General features: G+C 31.8%; 3 protein-coding genes across 3 annotated transcripts; 2 read left to right on the top strand and 1 right to left on the bottom strand.

Moving 5' to 3' along the window:
- Positions 1–3,706: 3,706 nt before the first annotated feature.
- On the bottom strand, positions 3,707–11,794 carry LOC130668177 (probable serine/threonine-protein kinase pXi). The gene is made up of 6 exons (XM_057470336.1): positions 11,337–11,794; positions 10,045–11,079; positions 9,803–9,980; positions 9,404–9,697; positions 9,093–9,335; positions 3,707–8,021 (listed from the first exon to the last, which is right to left on the bottom strand). The coding sequence occupies exons 2-6, from the start codon at positions 11,076–11,078 to the stop codon at positions 6,294–6,296; spliced, it is 3,477 nt and encodes a 1,158-aa protein (XP_057326319.1). The 5' UTR covers position 11,079; positions 11,337–11,794; the 3' UTR covers positions 3,707–6,293.
- A 2,697-nt stretch (positions 11,795–14,491) lies between these two features.
- Positions 14,492–17,171, top strand: LOC130668182 (cell cycle checkpoint control protein RAD9A). The gene is made up of 6 exons (XM_057470351.1): positions 14,492–14,666; positions 14,934–15,136; positions 15,600–15,764; positions 15,838–15,994; positions 16,055–16,226; positions 16,313–17,171. Exons 1-6 carry the CDS (start codon positions 14,633–14,635, stop codon positions 17,037–17,039), a joined length of 1,458 nt encoding a protein of 485 aa, XP_057326334.1. The 5' UTR covers positions 14,492–14,632; the 3' UTR covers positions 17,040–17,171.
- Positions 17,172–17,459: 288 nt separating this feature from the next.
- On the top strand, positions 17,460–19,537 carry LOC130668187 (endonuclease G, mitochondrial). Its single transcript, XM_057470356.1, has 4 exons — positions 17,460–17,840; positions 17,908–18,101; positions 18,290–18,526; positions 19,066–19,537. The coding sequence occupies exons 1-4, from the start codon at positions 17,592–17,594 to the stop codon at positions 19,340–19,342; spliced, it is 957 nt and encodes a 318-aa protein (XP_057326339.1). The 5' UTR covers positions 17,460–17,591; the 3' UTR covers positions 19,343–19,537.
- The last annotated feature ends 370 nt before the right edge of the window (positions 19,538–19,907 follow it).

The raw sequence follows: 19,907 nt of genomic DNA, 5'->3' as shown, positions 1-19,907 counted from the left end.
ATTTTTCAGTCTTTAATTTTATAATAAATTAATTATGCAACCGATTATTATGAAAGCTGCTGGACATAAAATAAATTTTTTAACAACCGGGCAAGTACTGAATTAAAAAATCGGTCTGTCAGTTGACCCTGCGGGCCAGCCCCAAAACTTCCCGCTGTTTTCGAGCTCGCTGAGCTCGAAAACATTATTGTGAATATATTTTCGAGCTCTTCGAGCTCGCAAATACTTTTGTATGCCATTGTTTTGTAAAAAACCATTTTTTAGCATTTCTTTCTTCCACGATATCTCGCGAACGAATCAACCGATTTTGATGGTTGAGGTGGCAATCGACGCGTTTTATCAAGTTCTAAAGCTGGTCGAATTTTGAAATTGATTTACTCAGCCGTTTTTGAGAAATTTCAAAAAAACCAAGGAAAAAATTTTTTTTGAATTCTTTCGTCAACGGTTTCTCTTGAACGAATGAACCGATTTTGATGGTTGAGGTGGCATTCGACGCGGCTTATAGAGTTTTAGAGCTGATTAGATTTTGGAATCAATCCATCGAGCAAATTGGAAGTTATCCAAATAAAACATTTTTGAAAAAATTTTATTTTTGAAATATCTCTGAACGCACCCTACCGATTAAGTTCAAATTTCTACGGCCTCAAGACATTAACAAGCCGCGTCGAATGACACCTCAACGATCAAAATCGGTTCATCCGTTCAAGAGTTATGAATATTTACATACATACATACGTACGTACGTACGTACGTACGTACGTACGTACACACATACATACACTCGGACATCATCGTGAAATTAGTCAGGATAGCTTCCTAGGACCTCGAAACGTCGACATCTGATGGAAATTCGATTTTCGTAAATCGGACCGAAACCAATAACTTCCCGAATTTTTGAAAATTTACAATTTTCTTAGCGGGAAGTTAAAAAAAAATTTTTTCTTAATCGACTCTGATATTCCTTTGAATAAAAAATTTTATGTCAGGTGTCAAAAGAAAGCTTATGATTGACAGATTTTTAAATTTCCCGTGATTTTAAATATTATGATTTCTCTGACAATTAGTACCGACATCGGACTGCACCAGCTGACATTTTTTTTTTATTATTATTATAATAATTTATCAAAGTAAAATATTACGAAATAAAAATGACGTTACTTGAATTTCGAATTGCCAAATTTGGTCACGAAGTATAAAGTAAATGGGATAGCGTACAGTAAGCGAAAGGACACACAAGAGCATCATCAGATGCATAATTGTCCCATTGCTCGAAATTAAACTCATTAAAATAAAACAGAGTCGGAAAAAAAAAAAAAAAAAAGAAAACAAATTTCGCGGCAATAATAATAATTAAAGTAAAGTGTTTAAAATTTAAACACGCGCGCTTTTAATTGCTCACTTGCTGGATTAATTTATACCCCGATAATTTATAAAAATTTTTATGAGCCAGCGTAGGCGAAGTTTTATATTTTTTTTATTACTCCCAAGTCATAATAGAGCGATTAAAAGTCGATGCAACAAAAGTAACGTGTCAAAGTGGACATTGCGGTCGGAATAGAACGTCGCTTTGGATGGCACATTGTACGTAGCGGTACTCAAACCTTTTTTTATTTTATTTTATTATATTTTTTGCAACGACTTACGTCATGCATTTGTTCTCCCTCTACCTGGCACGTGTCGAATATCCCATCGACTCGAGTATCGTCGATCGATCAAGAGTGCTGAGAAAAAAAGGGTTTACTGGAAAGTGGACCTCAACCCTTTGATGATGAATAAAAAGAGAAAGGCTAGAGTCGGTAGAAAAAAAATCATTCGGTTTACAAGACACGTCCCTACGCTAGCATTTTATAAACCGCAATCATGTATTCCATTGAATTGAATTGAATATATAAAATATATGTTGCGTAATATAATTAGTGGAGTGAATTTAAATATTTATTTGAATTTTTAAATACTCACCGAAAACAAAAGAACCGCTTGTGGATAAATTTTTAGCCACGCGTGTTTCCGCGTGACTTGTTGGCTGAATCACAACATATTTAGATAATGACACAATCTCACAGTGATATGTAATTATTTATGTACATTAATGTTTAGACACTTGTTTTAATTAATGACATTGTGTGATTAAGGAGTTTTTTTTGTTTAAATGAATTTAAATAACAAAGAGTTACACTATGTCATGACCAGTCCTCTCATGTCGCGCGCGGTACTCAGACTGACTGGCCAGATTCAAAAAATTTTGGTTTTGAAAGCCATCACCGCGGCGCCACTTTCCGATTATCGAAAGCGCGCGAAAATTCAAATTTGTTTATTATATAAAATATAATTATGTGTAATTTAATTATTGGATTGATTTTAAATGTTGATTTGAATTTTTAAACACTCACCAAAAAAAAAAAAAAAAACCACTTGTAAATGAACTTTTAGACACTCGTGTTTTCGCGTGACTGTCGGCTGAATGAGTGTGAGTATGATCCTGAAGTCAATAGACAATATGTAATTTTAAGATTTTTTTCAACAAATAAATTTCAAAAAAAAAAAAAAAATGCACTTGTAGAAAATTTTAAAAACTACAAGTGCAATTTTTTCAAATATTTTTAAAAAAATAATTTATTGTCTAAAAAAAAATCAAAAAATTATTAGACGCCGGCTAAGTTCAGTATCATGAATGTCGCAGATATGAGACAAATTTTAGATTACAAATAACTCAATAAAACAATTAAAAATATAAAAATAAAAAAAATGCACATACTGATTGTCAAATTCTAAAAATGTGCATTTTTTAAATTTTCATTTAATTCTCTTTTTTTTAATTTTTTAAATTAACAGTTGCCAGCTACACTCACACTCATTGAATCACAACATATTAATTAGATAAGGACACAATCTCACAGTGATATGTAATAATTATTTATGTACATTAATGTTTAGACACTTATTTTAATTAATGACATTGTGCGAGTTAGGAGTCTTTTTATTTAAATGAATTTTAATAACAAACAATTACACTACGCCGCATAATCCAACCTCTCATGTCGCGCGCGGTACTAAAACTGACGCTAGATTCAAATTTTTTTGGTTTTAGAAGCCATCACTGCGGCGCCACTTTCCAATAATCGAAAGAGCGCGAAAATTTAAATTTGTTTATTCTAATCAGAGTGACAGGTTTCTATTATTTAATAATAAAAAAAATAATTAATGAATAAATAAATATTTTTTTCAATATCTCTATGAAAAAAAGAAAATTTCAATGAAAAATTACAAATGATACTGAAGTTAGCCGACGTTTAATAATTTTTGAATTTTACTAAAAATGGTAAATTATAAAAAAATAAATATTTTTAAAATTGCACCTGTAGTTTTTAAAATTTTCTACATGTGCATATTTTTAGTTTATTTTTTCGCAATTGATTTTTTGAAAAACAAAAATTCAAAAATTTTTAAATGTCTGCTATCTTCAGGATCATAAATTTCAATAGAAACTTAAAAAATAATTACGGTATTAGTTTTTTCTTTCTATATTATGATGAAGTTTGAATTAAAAATTAAAAATTTTGTATCCTGTAAATTAATTTTCACATAAAAAATTAGATTATTAATTTTAAATAAATAATTAAAAATTTCCCGCCATTTTGAAAGAATGGCATTGACCCCAAAAAATGAATTACGACAAATAATAAATTGAAAGATGGATGTAAATAAATAAATATCTGATTGTAGTTCATAAATCGCGATTTATATCAACATGATTACAGATATCAGACACATAATTATTATAAAGACGGATTGAACATAAATAAATAATTAGACTGAAAATTTTGGTATTGAATACATACTCGCTCATTGATACTGAATCCTTATAATTACAATAATAATAATCATAATATTATGCTGTAGTAATTAATAATTTAATATGTATATATATATAATCCATAATAATATTCATTATTTGGCGCGAATCACTTATCCTTTTAAAAACACTACAAAAATCTATCACGACAACACGCAATTTGTTCTTACAGCTTGATAACTATAATTAATATTTTAGTTTAATTAAATATCTATAATAATAATTGATAATTAATAAGAAGTACATAATTCTGACTAATTGCGCGACACAAATAGACAATTTATCAGTAGTCGCATTTTGAAATTCAATTTATAGCTTCGCTGTTTAATTAGTTTATAAATTATTTAAATATATACAGTTTAAATTATTATTATTATATCTAATTAATATTAATATCAATAAAATTATTAGTATTAAATATTAATCATAAAAATATAATAATAATAATAATAATTACGGCAGGAGATGTTTTGTGCTTAATAACAGAAGATACAACGGAGATTAATTATAAAAAAATAAATATAAAAAATATTTTTCTACATATTAATTTAAATTCAATAGCTTCCATTTATTTGGTTACAAATCCCTGTTACTGTTTAATAGTATATTGTGTGACAAGGGATGAAATAAAACAATTTCAGGCCAGGGTCAAGTCGGCTGACATCACCCGCAGGTGGAAATCGTCTCATCCTGAGTTACACACAATATTTTTCATGATTTCCTGAATTGGAACTTAAAGTTTTAGTGTCAGCAGTCAGCAGTCAGTCAAAAATAAGTTAATTTAAGACCAACTATTAGCGTAAGCGTTAATTGTCATTTGCAATTTATAGTTAAGCAGAAACTATAATTACTATTTATTATTCACACAAAGTCAGAATTGTCATTTAGCTATAGTATATTACACACCAAGGGAGGAAAGGACATTCCAACCCATGATGTATAATTAAGCCGAAGGCGAAGGTGGCAAACACGCAGATTGGTACCGTCCTGCTTCCTCTGTGGTCTATATACGATTTTTCACCAGATCTGTACCTAAAAGTTTAAATTTCTGCCTCTGTTTGTTGAAGAAATGGCGTATGCACTAATTTTTATCATTTGTTGCCTCTAAACAGAGCAGGAATTCAAACTTTTATTGCAGGTATGGTGAACACAAAATTAATAATCTAAAATTACTATCAAAAAAATGACAAGTATCAGAGTTAAAATTGCAAAAGCCTTCAGTCAGCGGGCAGACACATTATTTGTTTCTTTCAAGGGACGAAACGTAAAAGTTTCTGCCCAGTGACTGGACATTTACAATTTACGCATACGCTCTAGTAGATTACACACCTAGAGACAAAAGCAGGACATTCCAATCCACGTGTTTTCCACCCTCGCCTTCGGCTTAATTATCGGATTAGAATGTCCTACAGTCGAACTCCATTAACTCGGAACTTCCCCTCAATCTTGACCCTCACTAAGAGCTACGCTGTCTCCCACCCGATACATTTGTATGCTCTGTCTACATTTATCTATGTATCATTTATGTAGATGTAAGAGCGCATGCGTTGTAGTTTCTTTTTAAGAAAGAAGGGGCATCCGTTAACTCGGAAATTTCGAAAAATTTCCACTCTTCCGTAAACTAACCGTCCGAGTTAATGGAGTTCGACTGTACTTTCCTCCCTAGGTGTATAATATACTAATTCGCTTATTTTTACTGGCTGCAGACACTGAAACTTAAAGTTTCGATCCTGGTATCACGAAAAATATGTCATTTTAACAAGCATTAAAAGCTCTCATTACCAACGATCGCCGTGTATTGCTCGTCATATTAATAAACTAATTACTTCATATTTAATAACATTTTTAATTGTACAAAAATATTTCAATTGCTATACAGAAGTTATTATTATTACTGTCATTATTATCATTATTATTATTATTATTAATAATATTATTGAGCGTTATCGTCGATCGTAAACATTACGTTACTTATTACTTGAGCTTTATTCATTTTTAAATTAATAATTACTCCAATAAATTACTCTCCGTCATATCTTCAAGCACATTTTATTTTTTCATAAATTATGTTCTCTTATATTTAAACTCTCATATGTTGTAGACCGTTTATCTTATATATTTAATTACTATTTATATAAAATACTTAAATTTAAAAATGCATTTGGCATAATTAGATTTTTTATTACAATCCTAATTAAATAAACTCGATGATTAATTTTAAAATTACATTTAAAATATAATAAATTCATGAAAAAAAAAAACAAAAAAAATTTTTATCAAATAAAAATAATTACAACACAAATAAATCTCCAATAAATAAATAAACTAAATAAATTTACGGTAAAAAATCATTTTTAATAATTAATCATCATCATTATCATTATGCAGATTTTTAAAAAACACTAGTGGCAGTCGACGATATGAATCTCGATATTATTTTTTATTTTATTTTACCATCAGCATTAATTGTCGCTTGCAAATTAACTGACAGTCTATTAATTTTGTTAGCACGTTTAGCACTAGAGTAACTCGAAGGATCAACAAGTGATTTCCGGTTATTGCGTTTAGCCTCGTGATCATCAGCTGGCCTAGATGACTCGGGTATTTTCCAACTGGTTGGTCTACTTGATCCACCACTCGTTACATTTGAATTTTTAATCGACTTTCCAGTCACTTTACCACCGGTACTATCCAGCTCGTAAGATTTTCGCGGCAACTGCGGTGTGTAGTACAGACTAAATCTATTAGCTTTGATATTATTTTTATTAACTCCCACCTGCTTATCTTCTCTCAACTCATCCGTCGAACTGCACTTCCTTGTACTACTTACGGGTACGCTATTATTTAATTTATCAGACTCAGCATCATCATGTGATTTCTTCACCGAATAATTTGAAAAACAACTGAAACGTTTTTTATTACCGTCCCGTTTTATAGCCGTTTGTTTTTTCTCACGTAATTTAACTTGATCACCAGCAGATACTTTTATTTTATTATCTAATTTATTATCAGTCAATAAATTGTGGTCATTAATTCTCAGAGTTGGAATAAGTGATGAATTTTTCGATCCACTTGACTTTGTCGCACTTGTCGCTGCTGCACCAGAGGATTCAATCAATCGCGAGTTACGATTAGCAGTTGGACGTAAATTATACTTTGGATTTCTCTTCAAAACCTGCCGACTGATATCCTGATTTATTTTCTTTACTCCACTGTCGGTCGTGTTGTTTAATTTGCTCCCGCGAATCGGAATACTATCGAGACTTTCTGATGACTGAGTGCTCTGACTGCTGGAGCAGCCGCCGATATTTTTGCTGTACTTGGCGAACTGGATGTTGACGAAACTGTCTGAGGTTTCGATATTATTGTCAGAGCTGACACTTAGACCGTCTGTTGACTGTGAAAAATTTTCAACAGATGAATACTTGTTGTCATTGTCGTTGTCACGTCTACTGGCCTTAGCACCGTTGGCTACATTATTATAAATATTATTTTTTATTTTTTTATTACTATTATTGCACCTTAAATTTTTATCCTGTAATTGGTGACAGTCATTACGAATAGACGATGAGTATGACGATGATGATGATGTTGGTGTTATTACTGTTGACTTTAATTTATTATTTGCTTTGGAATGAATATCTGACAGAGAATTACCATTTCTCTTGTTAGTGGAATGTAAATTATTTGAAACAGGACTTTGATAGCCTCCATTATTATTATTTTTTTTATTACAATTTACGTTTTCTAAAATACTGTTCAGCGATGATGTAACACTCTTTGAATTTTTTTTTTTACCCAACGAGATGTCGTCATCATCAATATTATGCATAAGGTCGCGCATTGATGTCGTGAGTACGCTTATTTCTTTCAGACACTCCGCACTCAGGGACATCGGGTCCTCATTATTAAAACTGTTACCATTAAATCTGTCCGTTTCATCACACACTTGTACATTTTTCTTCTTTAACCCGTCGGTCCATTGCTGGTGTCTGCTGATGGGGGATTCGCAAATCCCCGGAGCCTCGTCGCTGTCCCACTGCTTCGACGAGTTCAGCTCAAAGGAAGTGTTGACCCTCAGCGGCTGACACTGCTGATTCCTGTGTTGCTGCGGCGATTCACTGGATGCAATACATCCTGATGTGGACTGCTCGCCTCCTAGAAAGCTCTGCAGATGTACAGAGACCAGGACAAATAAAAAAAAAGCGATGCTACAGATATGCCAGACTACTACATAAGCGTTGCTACAAGCTAATCATTAGGGATCTGCGAATTTTATCGAATTTTAATTTTATAACTGTCAGAAAGTATTCGAATTATTTTTAACTTTTAAAATTAATAGAAAATTCTGCTCAGTTTTCAAATATTCAATTTTTATTTAATGGAGAGCTTAGTTTTCAAAGTAACCAAAAATAATTTTTTCGTAAATTTGTCTCTCCTAATAGCCACCATAACCGCAAGTTAATTTTAAGCTACTGCCGTATTCTGAAGCGAACAAAAGCAAATGGAGAGCAAACAGTTGCGGTCAAGTTGACAGTAGATTGTCTGTTACTTGAATTCAAATGCTACTGTCAAATAATGACGTTAAGTTTATTGAAAGTTTCACTTAAAATTGACGGCAAGTTTTTCCATCAAATTACATTCAGATGACGGCAGTTGATTTGCATCAACTTGCACGCAAGTATTATCCAGCCAAGGCTTGCCAGAAACTTTTCAAGTTAACCGAAAATGTTTCACTGCAGAACTTGCCGAGCAAGATGTTGCTATCAGGGTCAACTCTATTTACTTCTGACAAAAATTTTAATTATTGGAAAAAATTTACAAGTCGTTAAAAATAAAATTTTGCATTATTCGCACATCCCTACTAATTATATTTATTTATTTATTTATTTATTATTAATCCCAATTATAAATTTAGAAAAAATTTTTCATCAGCTTGAAAAAGTTCAAGTATTTACTTAAATCCCGACCAGTAAAGCGTGCCCATGAAAAACTGCAGCTAGTGTAATTAAATGTACACTCGTACAGTAAGAGATTGATAAGCTTATCGATTATAAAAAAAAAAAAAAAATTTAATACCTACAAGATTATCAAGATAATTGTATTTGCTCGTCTCTATTTACCCCAGTATTTTAATAGAGAAGCCATGCATGATATAAATTATAATTCTGCTGTGTAGTATTTTATTATTTATTATTTCATAGATAATTAAAAAATATATAAAGTATTAATTAATTACCACGAGCCAGGGGTGATCCAGAACATCTTCTGCGCTGAATCTCAGCTCTGGTTGCGCCTGGAGCATGTTTGAGATCAGCTGTTTCGCGGAATCTGATATCGAGTCCCAGTAGGGAGAGATGAACTCATATTGACCGCCGAGAATCCGCTCGAATAATTCTTCTTGGTCGTTTTCCGGCGACGCGAATGGCGGGAACCCGCAGAGCAGAATATAGAGAATTACCCCCGCTGCCCATACGTCAATCTGCGTAGCATGAAAAAAAATATTTAAGATAACACTAATTAATAATATTAAGATAAAAGTACTCTTACCTTCAGTCCGTATCCCGTCTCTTCAAGTATCTCGGGCGCAACATATGTAGGAGTTCCACATACTGTATAAAGCGGCTCGCGCACAACTTGTGCGAGTCCAAAGTCACCTAGTTTTAAACACCTTACATGGCTACCTTCCATCTCGACAAGCAAATTTTCCGGCTTTACATCGCGGTGAACTATCTGATGAAAGTGCAAGTATGCTAATGCTGATGTCAAGTGTCCAATCATGACACTCGCTTCGGCTTCAGAAAATTTTGTCGCTGCTGCTATTGCGTCAAATAAATCTCCGCCCTAAACAAAAATTAATTAATTAATTAATTAATTAATTAATTAAATAACTACTTAACTAATCAGTTAATGAAGCAATTAAAGCAACTAATTAATTAAAAAAAAAACCTTGACAAGTTCCATGACTAAAAATAGCTGATCAGTAGTTTCTTGCTCAGAAATAAGACTGATTATATTTGGATGACAAACTTGTCGCAAAATCGCGACTTCGCTGGCTAGCATTGTCTCCTTGCCTTGACATTTTGATTTATCAACAATTTTCATGGCATATTCAGCACCACTTTGCCTAAAAAAATTTAGTAGCATTAAAAATAAGTTTAGTAAGAAGTAAAATAAATATCGAGACTTACTTATGAGTGCAGTGTCGGACGACAGCGAAGTTGCCGTCACCAATGACGTGTCCCACAGTGTAATGCATCCTCAGAGGTTGAGGCAGAGTCAAAGTAGAGGGACTGGGTGTCCTGACCTGAGGAGCAGTGAGCGTGCGCTTGCCCGTCTTCCTGGGCATAACCGGCATGGGCCCACTCTGTCTCTTAGACACGCAGGGCCCGCGTCTGAAGCTCTGGACACTCTTGCTCTCTTCAACATCCAGCTCAAAGTCCTCCTGCGTGGACTTCTCGCTCCCGTACGCCAAGAAGACTTCTTCATCTTCAAAAAACTGCTCCAGTGATATCACCAGCTTGCCCGACAAAGTGTACACGCGTTTGACAGCACCACAGTCCAATTTCACAGTCTGGGTTATCGCCTCCAGCACGTGCTCCAAGCTGGCAGCGTTCCGTTTATTCAACAGCAGACGCAGGACTTTTCGCGGTTTGCTCCCGTGTCTTATCAGCGTGACGATCCGCGCTCTTACACACAAAGGAATGATTGTGACAATTCTGCCTGTGCCTGCTGGAGACTGCGGTAGCCCTGACAGCGAACTGCCTCTGCGTACTTTCGTCGACGAGTACTCGACTTTTTTAAATAATTCCCCGTGACCCGACACCACGTAGCACTTGCCGTCCTCCAGATCACTGACACTCAGGACTTTCTTTCCATCCATCGAGTAAATAGTACGCACTCCATTTGGCAGAGTTACATTTGAGAGCAGTGCTCTCGTTAAATCGGTTGTCAAACTGTCAAAACTACGATAGCGTTCCGGTGTCACTGCCATAACAATACCCGTATAAAATTTATCACCATTTCGAAAAAATCTAACGCGCTTGGCCTTTTTGGTCGTCGGTGTTCTCAGTGTCGTTGGTGTTATATTTTTAGATGTCAAATTATCATGTTCAATTATCAATCTCTCTTCCAGTGACATAACTATCCGTGGACTCAGTTGTTGGTTTGAAAGATTGCTGTCACCTGACAGTGATGTTCCCCGGCTTAGTGTTCCCTCCATCATTCTATGGCAAGAAAAAAAATAAATAATGACATATTTGTTGATTGAAAAAATAAATTTGAGTAAATAAAAATAAATGACAGATGACAAAACCGGGCTCCTAACCTGCACACCAAGAATTCAAATGAGAGATTGATTTTATTGGAGATTTTTAGAACGTAACTAAAATAAAGTTATCTGGTACTGGTGATGATGATGGAGACCAAGATCATCAACCTCGACTATTAGATATATATTTAATAGGTCAGTCAATGAACTTACCTGCTGAAGAGTTTGTTTTTAATAAAATGAGCAGGCGAGTTTGTTAGTCCAGTGCACCAGTCTCCAGATTCATCAGTGTGCTGGTGACATTTTTGTTTGTGATCATTGATCGCCAGCAGACAGACAGTTGCTGCAAATAAATATCGATATGTACAAATTTCCTATCGAAGATTAACACCAGAGCAGAGACAACACTACGAGCAGTCAGGACCGAGTCTACGTAATACGTAACGTGCAGTGGAAAATATGATAATCGTCTTGGTCTTGTCTGGAAAAAACCTCTCACTCCCCACTACTTTTTGTTTTATCGTTGGTTAATTATATAAATATATACTTTTGAATTAATTACACGCCAGCTAATTAATGTAAGAAATTAATATCAGCGGGTTATTAATTTTTAGTGTCCAGGTTGTCAGTTGTCTAGACGAGTTATTATTGTATTATAAATAAATGCTTTGGCTTGTCAATGATTTACCGGAAACGGAAGTTTTTGTAAAAATGGCGCGAGAAATTTTATTATTCAAACGTTTTTTAAATTTTATGTCAACTTGAATGTTTTAGTCATTTGTTTTGTTTATTATAAGAATTAATTGCAGTTTTATTTTTTAAAATTCTTGACTAATCATTCAATTTTATTAATTAGTAAAAATTTTTGAAAGATTGTAATTAATCACTTTCAGTAGATAACATTGAGATTAGATGGTCAAGTAGATTTTATCTATTGTTGGATTGAATTACAATTTTGAAATTTCGCGCCACTATATCATTAGGATTGCATTTAAATTACGAGAAAAAAGACGATCGTATTTTTTTTTATTTTCTTTAAATAAATAAATTAATACTTAAATTATTCTGTCACTAGATATGACTGAACGTCACTAAATATATAGCTATATTATTTATATCGCGTTACTTATTCCGAAATGACGAAATGAAAAAGGGTACAGTTAAACTAAAATTTATTTGGGACAACTAAATTTTATTACGTCAATATAATCTATTATTTTCTCATTTATAACAAATGATTTAATAGACTCTATTTAGTTGACATTAATATTTCTCTCTCTAAGATAATAAAATCATTTATTGGTAAAGTTAAGAAAATATTTATTTAATGGACAACTAAACTATTTTATAGTGCCAACAAATCCAAATATTTAAAGCAAAATATTATTATATTGACTCTAAGAAATATTACTTAGACACAAAAAAATATATTTATTTAGAATAAAAATATATATTTGTTCGAGGTTGATAAATATATATTTGAACCTAATGATTATTGATTTAAAAGTTATGGTGATAGGCAGCAGCAGCGGGAGTAGTTCGGTGCTCGCCACTAGATCACGCCCACCATTTGTGGTGTCCCTGGTAAGATACTTATTTCAGAGTTTTTATATTCCGAGCTTGAAGCACATACTCATCGGATATCTATAAGCCATTTAATCTCTACTTGTCACCGTAGGTTTACCTTCGATATATATATTTTAAGGTTTCTAATAAATCGTCTTGTTGGTGAATTATAAAATATTTAGTTATAATAACCAAATATATGATTGGCAATGGACAATCAAATCATTGTCTTGTCATAACTAAAATTTAGTTGTCAGTAGGAAATTTTATTCTCAGTTTAAATATATAAATAGATAGATTGATATATACATAAATAATTCAATTTATGACAATTTTTTTACTCGTTTGAAAAGCTGAGGATCGTTTACGGCATATATGCTTTTTCTTTTGGATCTCGTAACACGAGGCGAGTTGAGTTTGAGTCGCTTGTAGATAATTGCCTGAGAACTCGGACCAAGCTACGGCGAGAAGGTGTTGAAAGCCTCGCTACTGGACTAGAATGGCGAGAAGGTGTACCTTCTTGACTAGATGATGCCGACGCCAAGCGAGAATGGCGAGGTGGTGATTTATCTGGACTACTCAATGGCACTGTTGCTAGACGATAATGGTGAGGTAGTGTTTCTCGATGACTAGATGGACTTAGTACCAGACTAGAATGTATACTTATAATTTACAGAAACATCAGATAATTGTAATATGTATTTGTAATCAATACTAGAAGTTGGAATTATTTTATAGTATACAAGATAAGGTATGCCAAAAATTAAAATTGTTTTTGGCACCACCAGAAATTGATGAAATATGTCAAAATAAAAATTCTGTCAGAAGATCGGCTCTTAAATTCAAATTTTAGAAGTAGCCCATCTAATTTTTCGATTTCCGATTTAAATAACATAGGAAAAATTTTTTTTACAGTTTAGAATTTTATCACTCACCAGGGAATTAGTGTATCGGAAAAATCAATGAATACGTGTGTCGAAAATTGAACGCTTTACAAAAAAGGTCTTTTATAATTTTTCGAAAGTTATTCGAGGTCAAAGTTGGATTCATAGTAAATTTTAGTATTATTTGACTTTCAGCTAAACTATTAGACTTATCTGAAAATGTGATAGAGTCTTTTGTGTAAATCATATCCCTTTCTACAACTTATTTTTCACAAAGTAATACAGTTTACTTGAACCAAGAAAATTAATCTTGATACAGGAAATTCTTTATAACGATTCAGAAAATTCAAATTTTCTTGCATCTAGTAAATAATTATCTTGAATCAAAATTTTTTTTTCCTCGAGTCAACATATTCTAATGCTTTAACAAAAGAAATTTTTACTTGTTTTAGGAGTTTTTTTTTCTAAATATGAGAGATATTTTTTTTAAGAAAGATGTTGGTTTTTTTGAAGGAATATTTTTTTGTTTGAAGACAATAAATTTTATAGGAATAATTACTATTTTTTAAACGCAAAAATTTTTTTTTGTATGAGTTTTGAGCTCTTCAAAACTCCTATAAAAAATCTTAGATGTAACTCTGTATAAATTTTTTTAAATACAGTCAACTTTGATATTTTTCGCTCTTCCAAATTTCTAAATACAGCAAAAGTTGGCTTCCAAATAAAATACTGATGCTGCGAACTTCTAGGTAAGTCAAAAACTACAACTATTCGCTATCAATTCCCCTAATAAACAATTTCTAAAATTCAAAATAAATAAATAAAATATCAATTGAAGATAATGCAGAGTTTTCATTTGTTTTAGTTAAATAAATCAATGACAGGGCGCGCCAAAATTCAAATTTAGGGCAGACGGAAAAATAATATTTTTAAGCGGGAAAAATATGTCAACATGTTTATTTTTATAATTTAAATAATTTATATGTTTATTTGTTTATTTAATTGATAAATAATTGTTTATATATATTTTTATATTTATTTGGGTATTTAAAATATAAAATGAAATGTGTGATACCCGGTGCCAACGTAAAAGGTATGATTATTTTTTTATATTTTAGGTTAATCATTTATTTCATATAAAATTCAATTATTTAATTAAATGATCATTAAATTTTTTATGCTGTCATCTAATTATGAATTTAAAATTAAATTTATATTTATTTTAGTAATTTATTGATGCCATTTATTTATTATCATGATAATGAATTTAACATTTAGCAGACGTCATATATTTTCAAAATTTTTGTCAACAAATTACATTTTATTACTTAATTTATAAATTTTAAAATTTATTTTCCAGTATTGGCAAGAGCTATTCATGCACTTGGGAAAATAGGAGAAGAATTATATGTTTTACCTCAAGATCAATCATTATCATTTCGTACTGTTAGTATGACAAACTCAGCGTATTGTGATTTTACATTTAATCATCAGTTTTTTTCATATTATAATTACGGTAATCTTGAAGAAGATGATGCATCTAAATGTAAAGTTTCTATGAGAGTAAGTTTATTTATAATTATTAATTTTATTGTATTTTAAATCAATGATCCTGAAGCTACCAGACAATTAACAATTTTTTGAATTTATTTTAATGATTAAATTTATAAGAAACTAAAAATATGCACAGAAAATTAAAAAAACTTAAATTTAAATAATTGAAAAATAAGCGCGCGCTTTTTTTAAATTTCATTATTTAAAACTTATAAACTGTCTTATGTCTACATGTTAGTCGACGTCCAATAATTTTTGGACTTTTTTTTTAACACTGAATGATTAAAAAAAAAATATTGAAAAAAAATTGCACCTATAGTTTATCAAATTTTCTACATGTGCATATTTTTATTTTTATTTTTATTTTTTTTTTAAATTAAGTCGTTGAAACAAAAATTCGAAAATTTTTAACTCTGTTAACTTCAGGATCATTGTGTCTGCTTCATTTATTAAAACCATAATTTTTTTTTAGGCGGCAATGAGTGCATTCAAAACACCCAACACAATGGACAAATTAGTCGAAACCTGTCACATTAAATTACAAGCCAATGCAACGAAACTTATAATCGTACTAAACTATAAAAATAGCGTAAGAAAAACATTCCTACTCGCCATTTTAAATTGTGAAATACTGCAGGTATTAATTACAACAATAAATTAATTGTTCTTAAATATTTAAATAAATTAGTTAATTAAATAATCATTCACAGGCTTCATACAATAAAGACAATGTGCCAAATCATTTAATAATACAACCGAAAATTTTATCTGACGCCATACAAAACTTCCAGCAAAACTTAACTGAAATAACTTTAGATGTGTCGTCAGATAAAATATTACTCAGGAATTATGTCAACGAAACTTCTAGTAAGTTTATTTATTTTAAATTTAAATGAATATTCTGTTTAACTAATTTTTTACTCGTAGATTTGTCGAATTTGACGCGCACGCAATTGGCATTAGCGATTGGAGAATTTGATACTTACAAAATAGGACAAGATGCGTGCGTTACATTTTGTATGAAAGAAGTGCGGCCTTTTCTGTCGTTAGCTGAAATGGTTGAGAGGCCGATTCATCTATTGTTCGAAATCGCCGGAAGGTTAATTAATTAATTTAATGATAATTAAATTTTCAAATGTCGGTAAAGTTTTGGTAGTAAAATATTTTATTTATTTATTTATGCAGGCCAGTTGTTTTTGTCGTGAAAGATATTTCATTTGAGGCGAATCTCGTATTGTCGACGATAAATCCCGACTTGGGTAACTCGGGTATCTCGGATACGTCGATTCATAATCGCAGACAAGCTGTGAAGAAACGCGGAGCTTTGCAGAGGAGCGTCAAGCCTACAAAGGCCAAAGAAAAGACAACGAAGACAAGCAAAAATAAAACGACCGCGTCTACTGGCAGCAGCATAATCCAGTCGATTAATAGCAGCGACAAAAGCACTCCCAAAGCAAAAGGATCCAAGAAACTGCAGACGGTGAAAGTGGACGTGCATAGTTCGAAAGTCGCGGGTGTTCAGTCTGCGCAAATAAGCAACGACCCGGACAGGACTATTCCTGTGACGGATAACCAGCCATCCTCATCAGCGGGATCCAGAAGACGATCGAGTTTCATTGCAGAGACGCCTTCCTCTCACTCTTCCTCACCACGGGCTAGAATTCTCAGTGGCGCGTCGTCGGCATCGATATTCACTCCAGCTTCCAAAAGGAGAACCAGCGGCGACGATGGAAATTACTCAGATCCTCAACCCATGGAACAGGATGACGTAGTGCCCAGTTCACCCCCTCCTCGGTCCAGCAAAAAGGCTAAAATTATTTTCAAAAAATGTTTACAGGCAACTTTTGATCCTACTTCGGTACCTGGACACGATATGATGTTGGCTAAAGATTCCGATGAGGAGTCTAATTAATTTAATTGTATTTATTGTTCATGTCTTCAATGTACATAAAAAAATTTGTTCTTCGATTGATAATAAATTTAATTTTTAATAATTATTGGCATTGTTCTAAAATTCAAACAAAATTTAAACTGTCATGGCCGTATTCAAATTTTATTAATTAATTAAAGAAAAATTAAAGCAGTAATTGTAAAAGAGAACGTAATTAAAATTTTTCTGATATAGATTTAAAAAAAAATTACTTGTCAATTGGGAACTGAACTAAATTTGGTAAATAAATTTTCTTTTAAAAAATTTGACATTTAAAATTAAAAGTTGACATGAAATTTTTAAAAAGTGGGGTGGGGGGAATTGTCTGAGACTTTAAATAAATTTATGAATATTAATTGCTAATGTAAATGTTTATTTAAAAATGGCCAGGTGGCAGCACTGATCAGCTGAAATTTTTATCACGCACGTGGCCACTTAGAGATTGATCTAGGAAATTATTTAATTTGTATATTTATTTAGAAAATTAAATATTTAATTATCGACTCAAACTAGAAGTGTTTGAACCAGGTGACAATGACAGCAAAAAGACTTTTTGTAAAATTATCAGCATTGGCAAGTGCAAGTATTGGCGGCTGGTATGCTGGTAAATATTACGAACGTAATCACCATGATCAGGAATTTTTTACCAATCAAGGAGATGGAATGAATTTGAATTTGAAAAGAATGCCGGGACTTCCAATATTTGGAAGTGTTTCTGCAGCCGTTCCTATGGTACCCAGTGACAGTGACAGTTCCAAAGTGTCAACATCTCGCGTCTCACAGGTTATTTATTTATTTATTTATATTTATTCATCAGTTGATTAATTAATTTATATATTTTAAATTATAGATCATGAAATATGGATTTCCTAGTCTAGATAATATCAGATCTTTTGATGATTTTGTGCTGGCGTATGACAGAAGAAACCGCGTAGCTCATTGGGTATTTGAACACTTGTCAAAAGAAACTTTGAAATGTGCCGAAGATGTCAACAGAGCTTTGTGTGAATTCAAATCTGATGAAAGCGTTCATCCATTTTTCAGGTATTTTGTTGATAAAATTCATTTAAATTTTACCGCCAATAATTTTAAAAAATAAACTTTAATTGACCATGGAACTAGGACGTAATTATAATAGTAATTACTTGTTAACTAAAATCATCAGTATCTGAAATCATGCATGCTCACTTTGAGGTATGGAAATGTCATACTTATTTGGTGATTACTTCCAGGGCGACTAATAGTGACTACAAAGGCAGCGGGTACGACCGCGGACACATGGCGGCTGCTGGAAATCATAAGAATTGTCAGAAAAATATACAGCAGACTTTTTTCTTATCTAATATTGCGCCGCAAGTTGGTGCCGGGTTCAATAGAAATTCATGGAATCGCCTGGAAAAATATGTCAGAAATTTAACTAAAATTTATAAGGACGTTTATGTTTGCACTGGACCTCTCTACTTACCAAAGTAATTTTTAATTTATAAATATTGATATTAATTTATGATCCTGAAATTAGCAGATAAGAAATTTTCGCATTTTTTTTTTCACCAAATCAATCAGAAAAAAAAAAAAATAAAAATATGCACATGTACAGAATTTAAAAAACTACAGGTGCAATTTTTTCAAATTTTTTTTTTTTATAATTTATTGTTTAAAATAAAATCCAAAAATTATTAGACGTCTGCTGACTTCAGTATCATATTAATTTTTGAATTATTTTTAAATTCACTATTTGCTGATAAGTATTTTTACTTAAGGGCATTCTAGGACAGTACTCTACACTTTTTAAATATATTTAGTATTTTTTTTTTACGACCTAGGGCCCAGAAGTGCCACGTTCGAAGCCAATAGCTCTCCTGCTAAAATTCTACGGCTCTTCTTAATTGCTATCATTATTTTTCTCATGCATATTTAGTATTTTTTTCCATATGATCGTATTCAAATTTTATTTAGGAGTGGGGGGGACTGTCTGATGGACTTCTTATAATGTTCGAATCTATTTCAGGAGAGAAGGCGATGGTAAAAAATACATAAAGTACGAAGTAATAGGAACAAATCACGTGGCAGTACCGACCCACTTTTTCAAAGTAATAGTCTGCGAAACCCACGACTCCAAATACGAAATGGAAGTTTACGTGATGCCCAATACGGCCATCGATGACGACACTCCGCTGAAAAAGTTCCATGTACCTCCAGAGAGTGTCGAACGCGCCTCGGGACTTCTCTTTTTCGACAGAATATCGCGCGAAAAACTGTCCAAAGTGAACGGACAAAAAAAGTAGACAATTTTATATCGCAATTTAATTTTTAAAAAGAGTATCTAATTTTTTAATTAACGACTTAATGAATTGTTGGTAGTAAAATATAATTGTTGTAAAAAATATAATTGTATATAAAGTATATTGTTTTTTTTATATTTGGACATTTGATGTTAATACTCAAATACATTTATAGGTAATACATATTACATACATCTACATATATTGTAAAATAATGTACATTATTAATTAATAGTATTAGTGAAGATTGTTTGATAAGTATTTTAATTGTTTACTTAATAATAATTAATAATTAATTAATTAATTTATTGTTTGTACATTTACCGATAGCCACAATGACTAAAACTCTACCTTAATTTAATTACTTAATTTATTTTCAAGACTTAACTTATTGAACATTCATCTACATCTTGTTCAATAAAAAATAAAAATCCTAATTATTTTTATTTTTTATTGAATGACAAAATTAACATCTCAGTCTTAAAAAATGATCTCTTTATATAAAATTTTAATTGATTTTATCGCTTAATTACTTTGGTCGCGATGGTATAATTATTAAAATAATAAT

This window comes from Microplitis mediator, chromosome 5 (assembly GCF_029852145.1).
Source record: "Microplitis mediator isolate UGA2020A chromosome 5, iyMicMedi2.1, whole genome shotgun sequence".
Lineage (NCBI taxonomy): Eukaryota > Metazoa > Arthropoda > Insecta > Hymenoptera > Braconidae > Microplitis > Microplitis mediator.
This window is presented reverse-complemented; position numbering and strand designations above follow the sequence as displayed.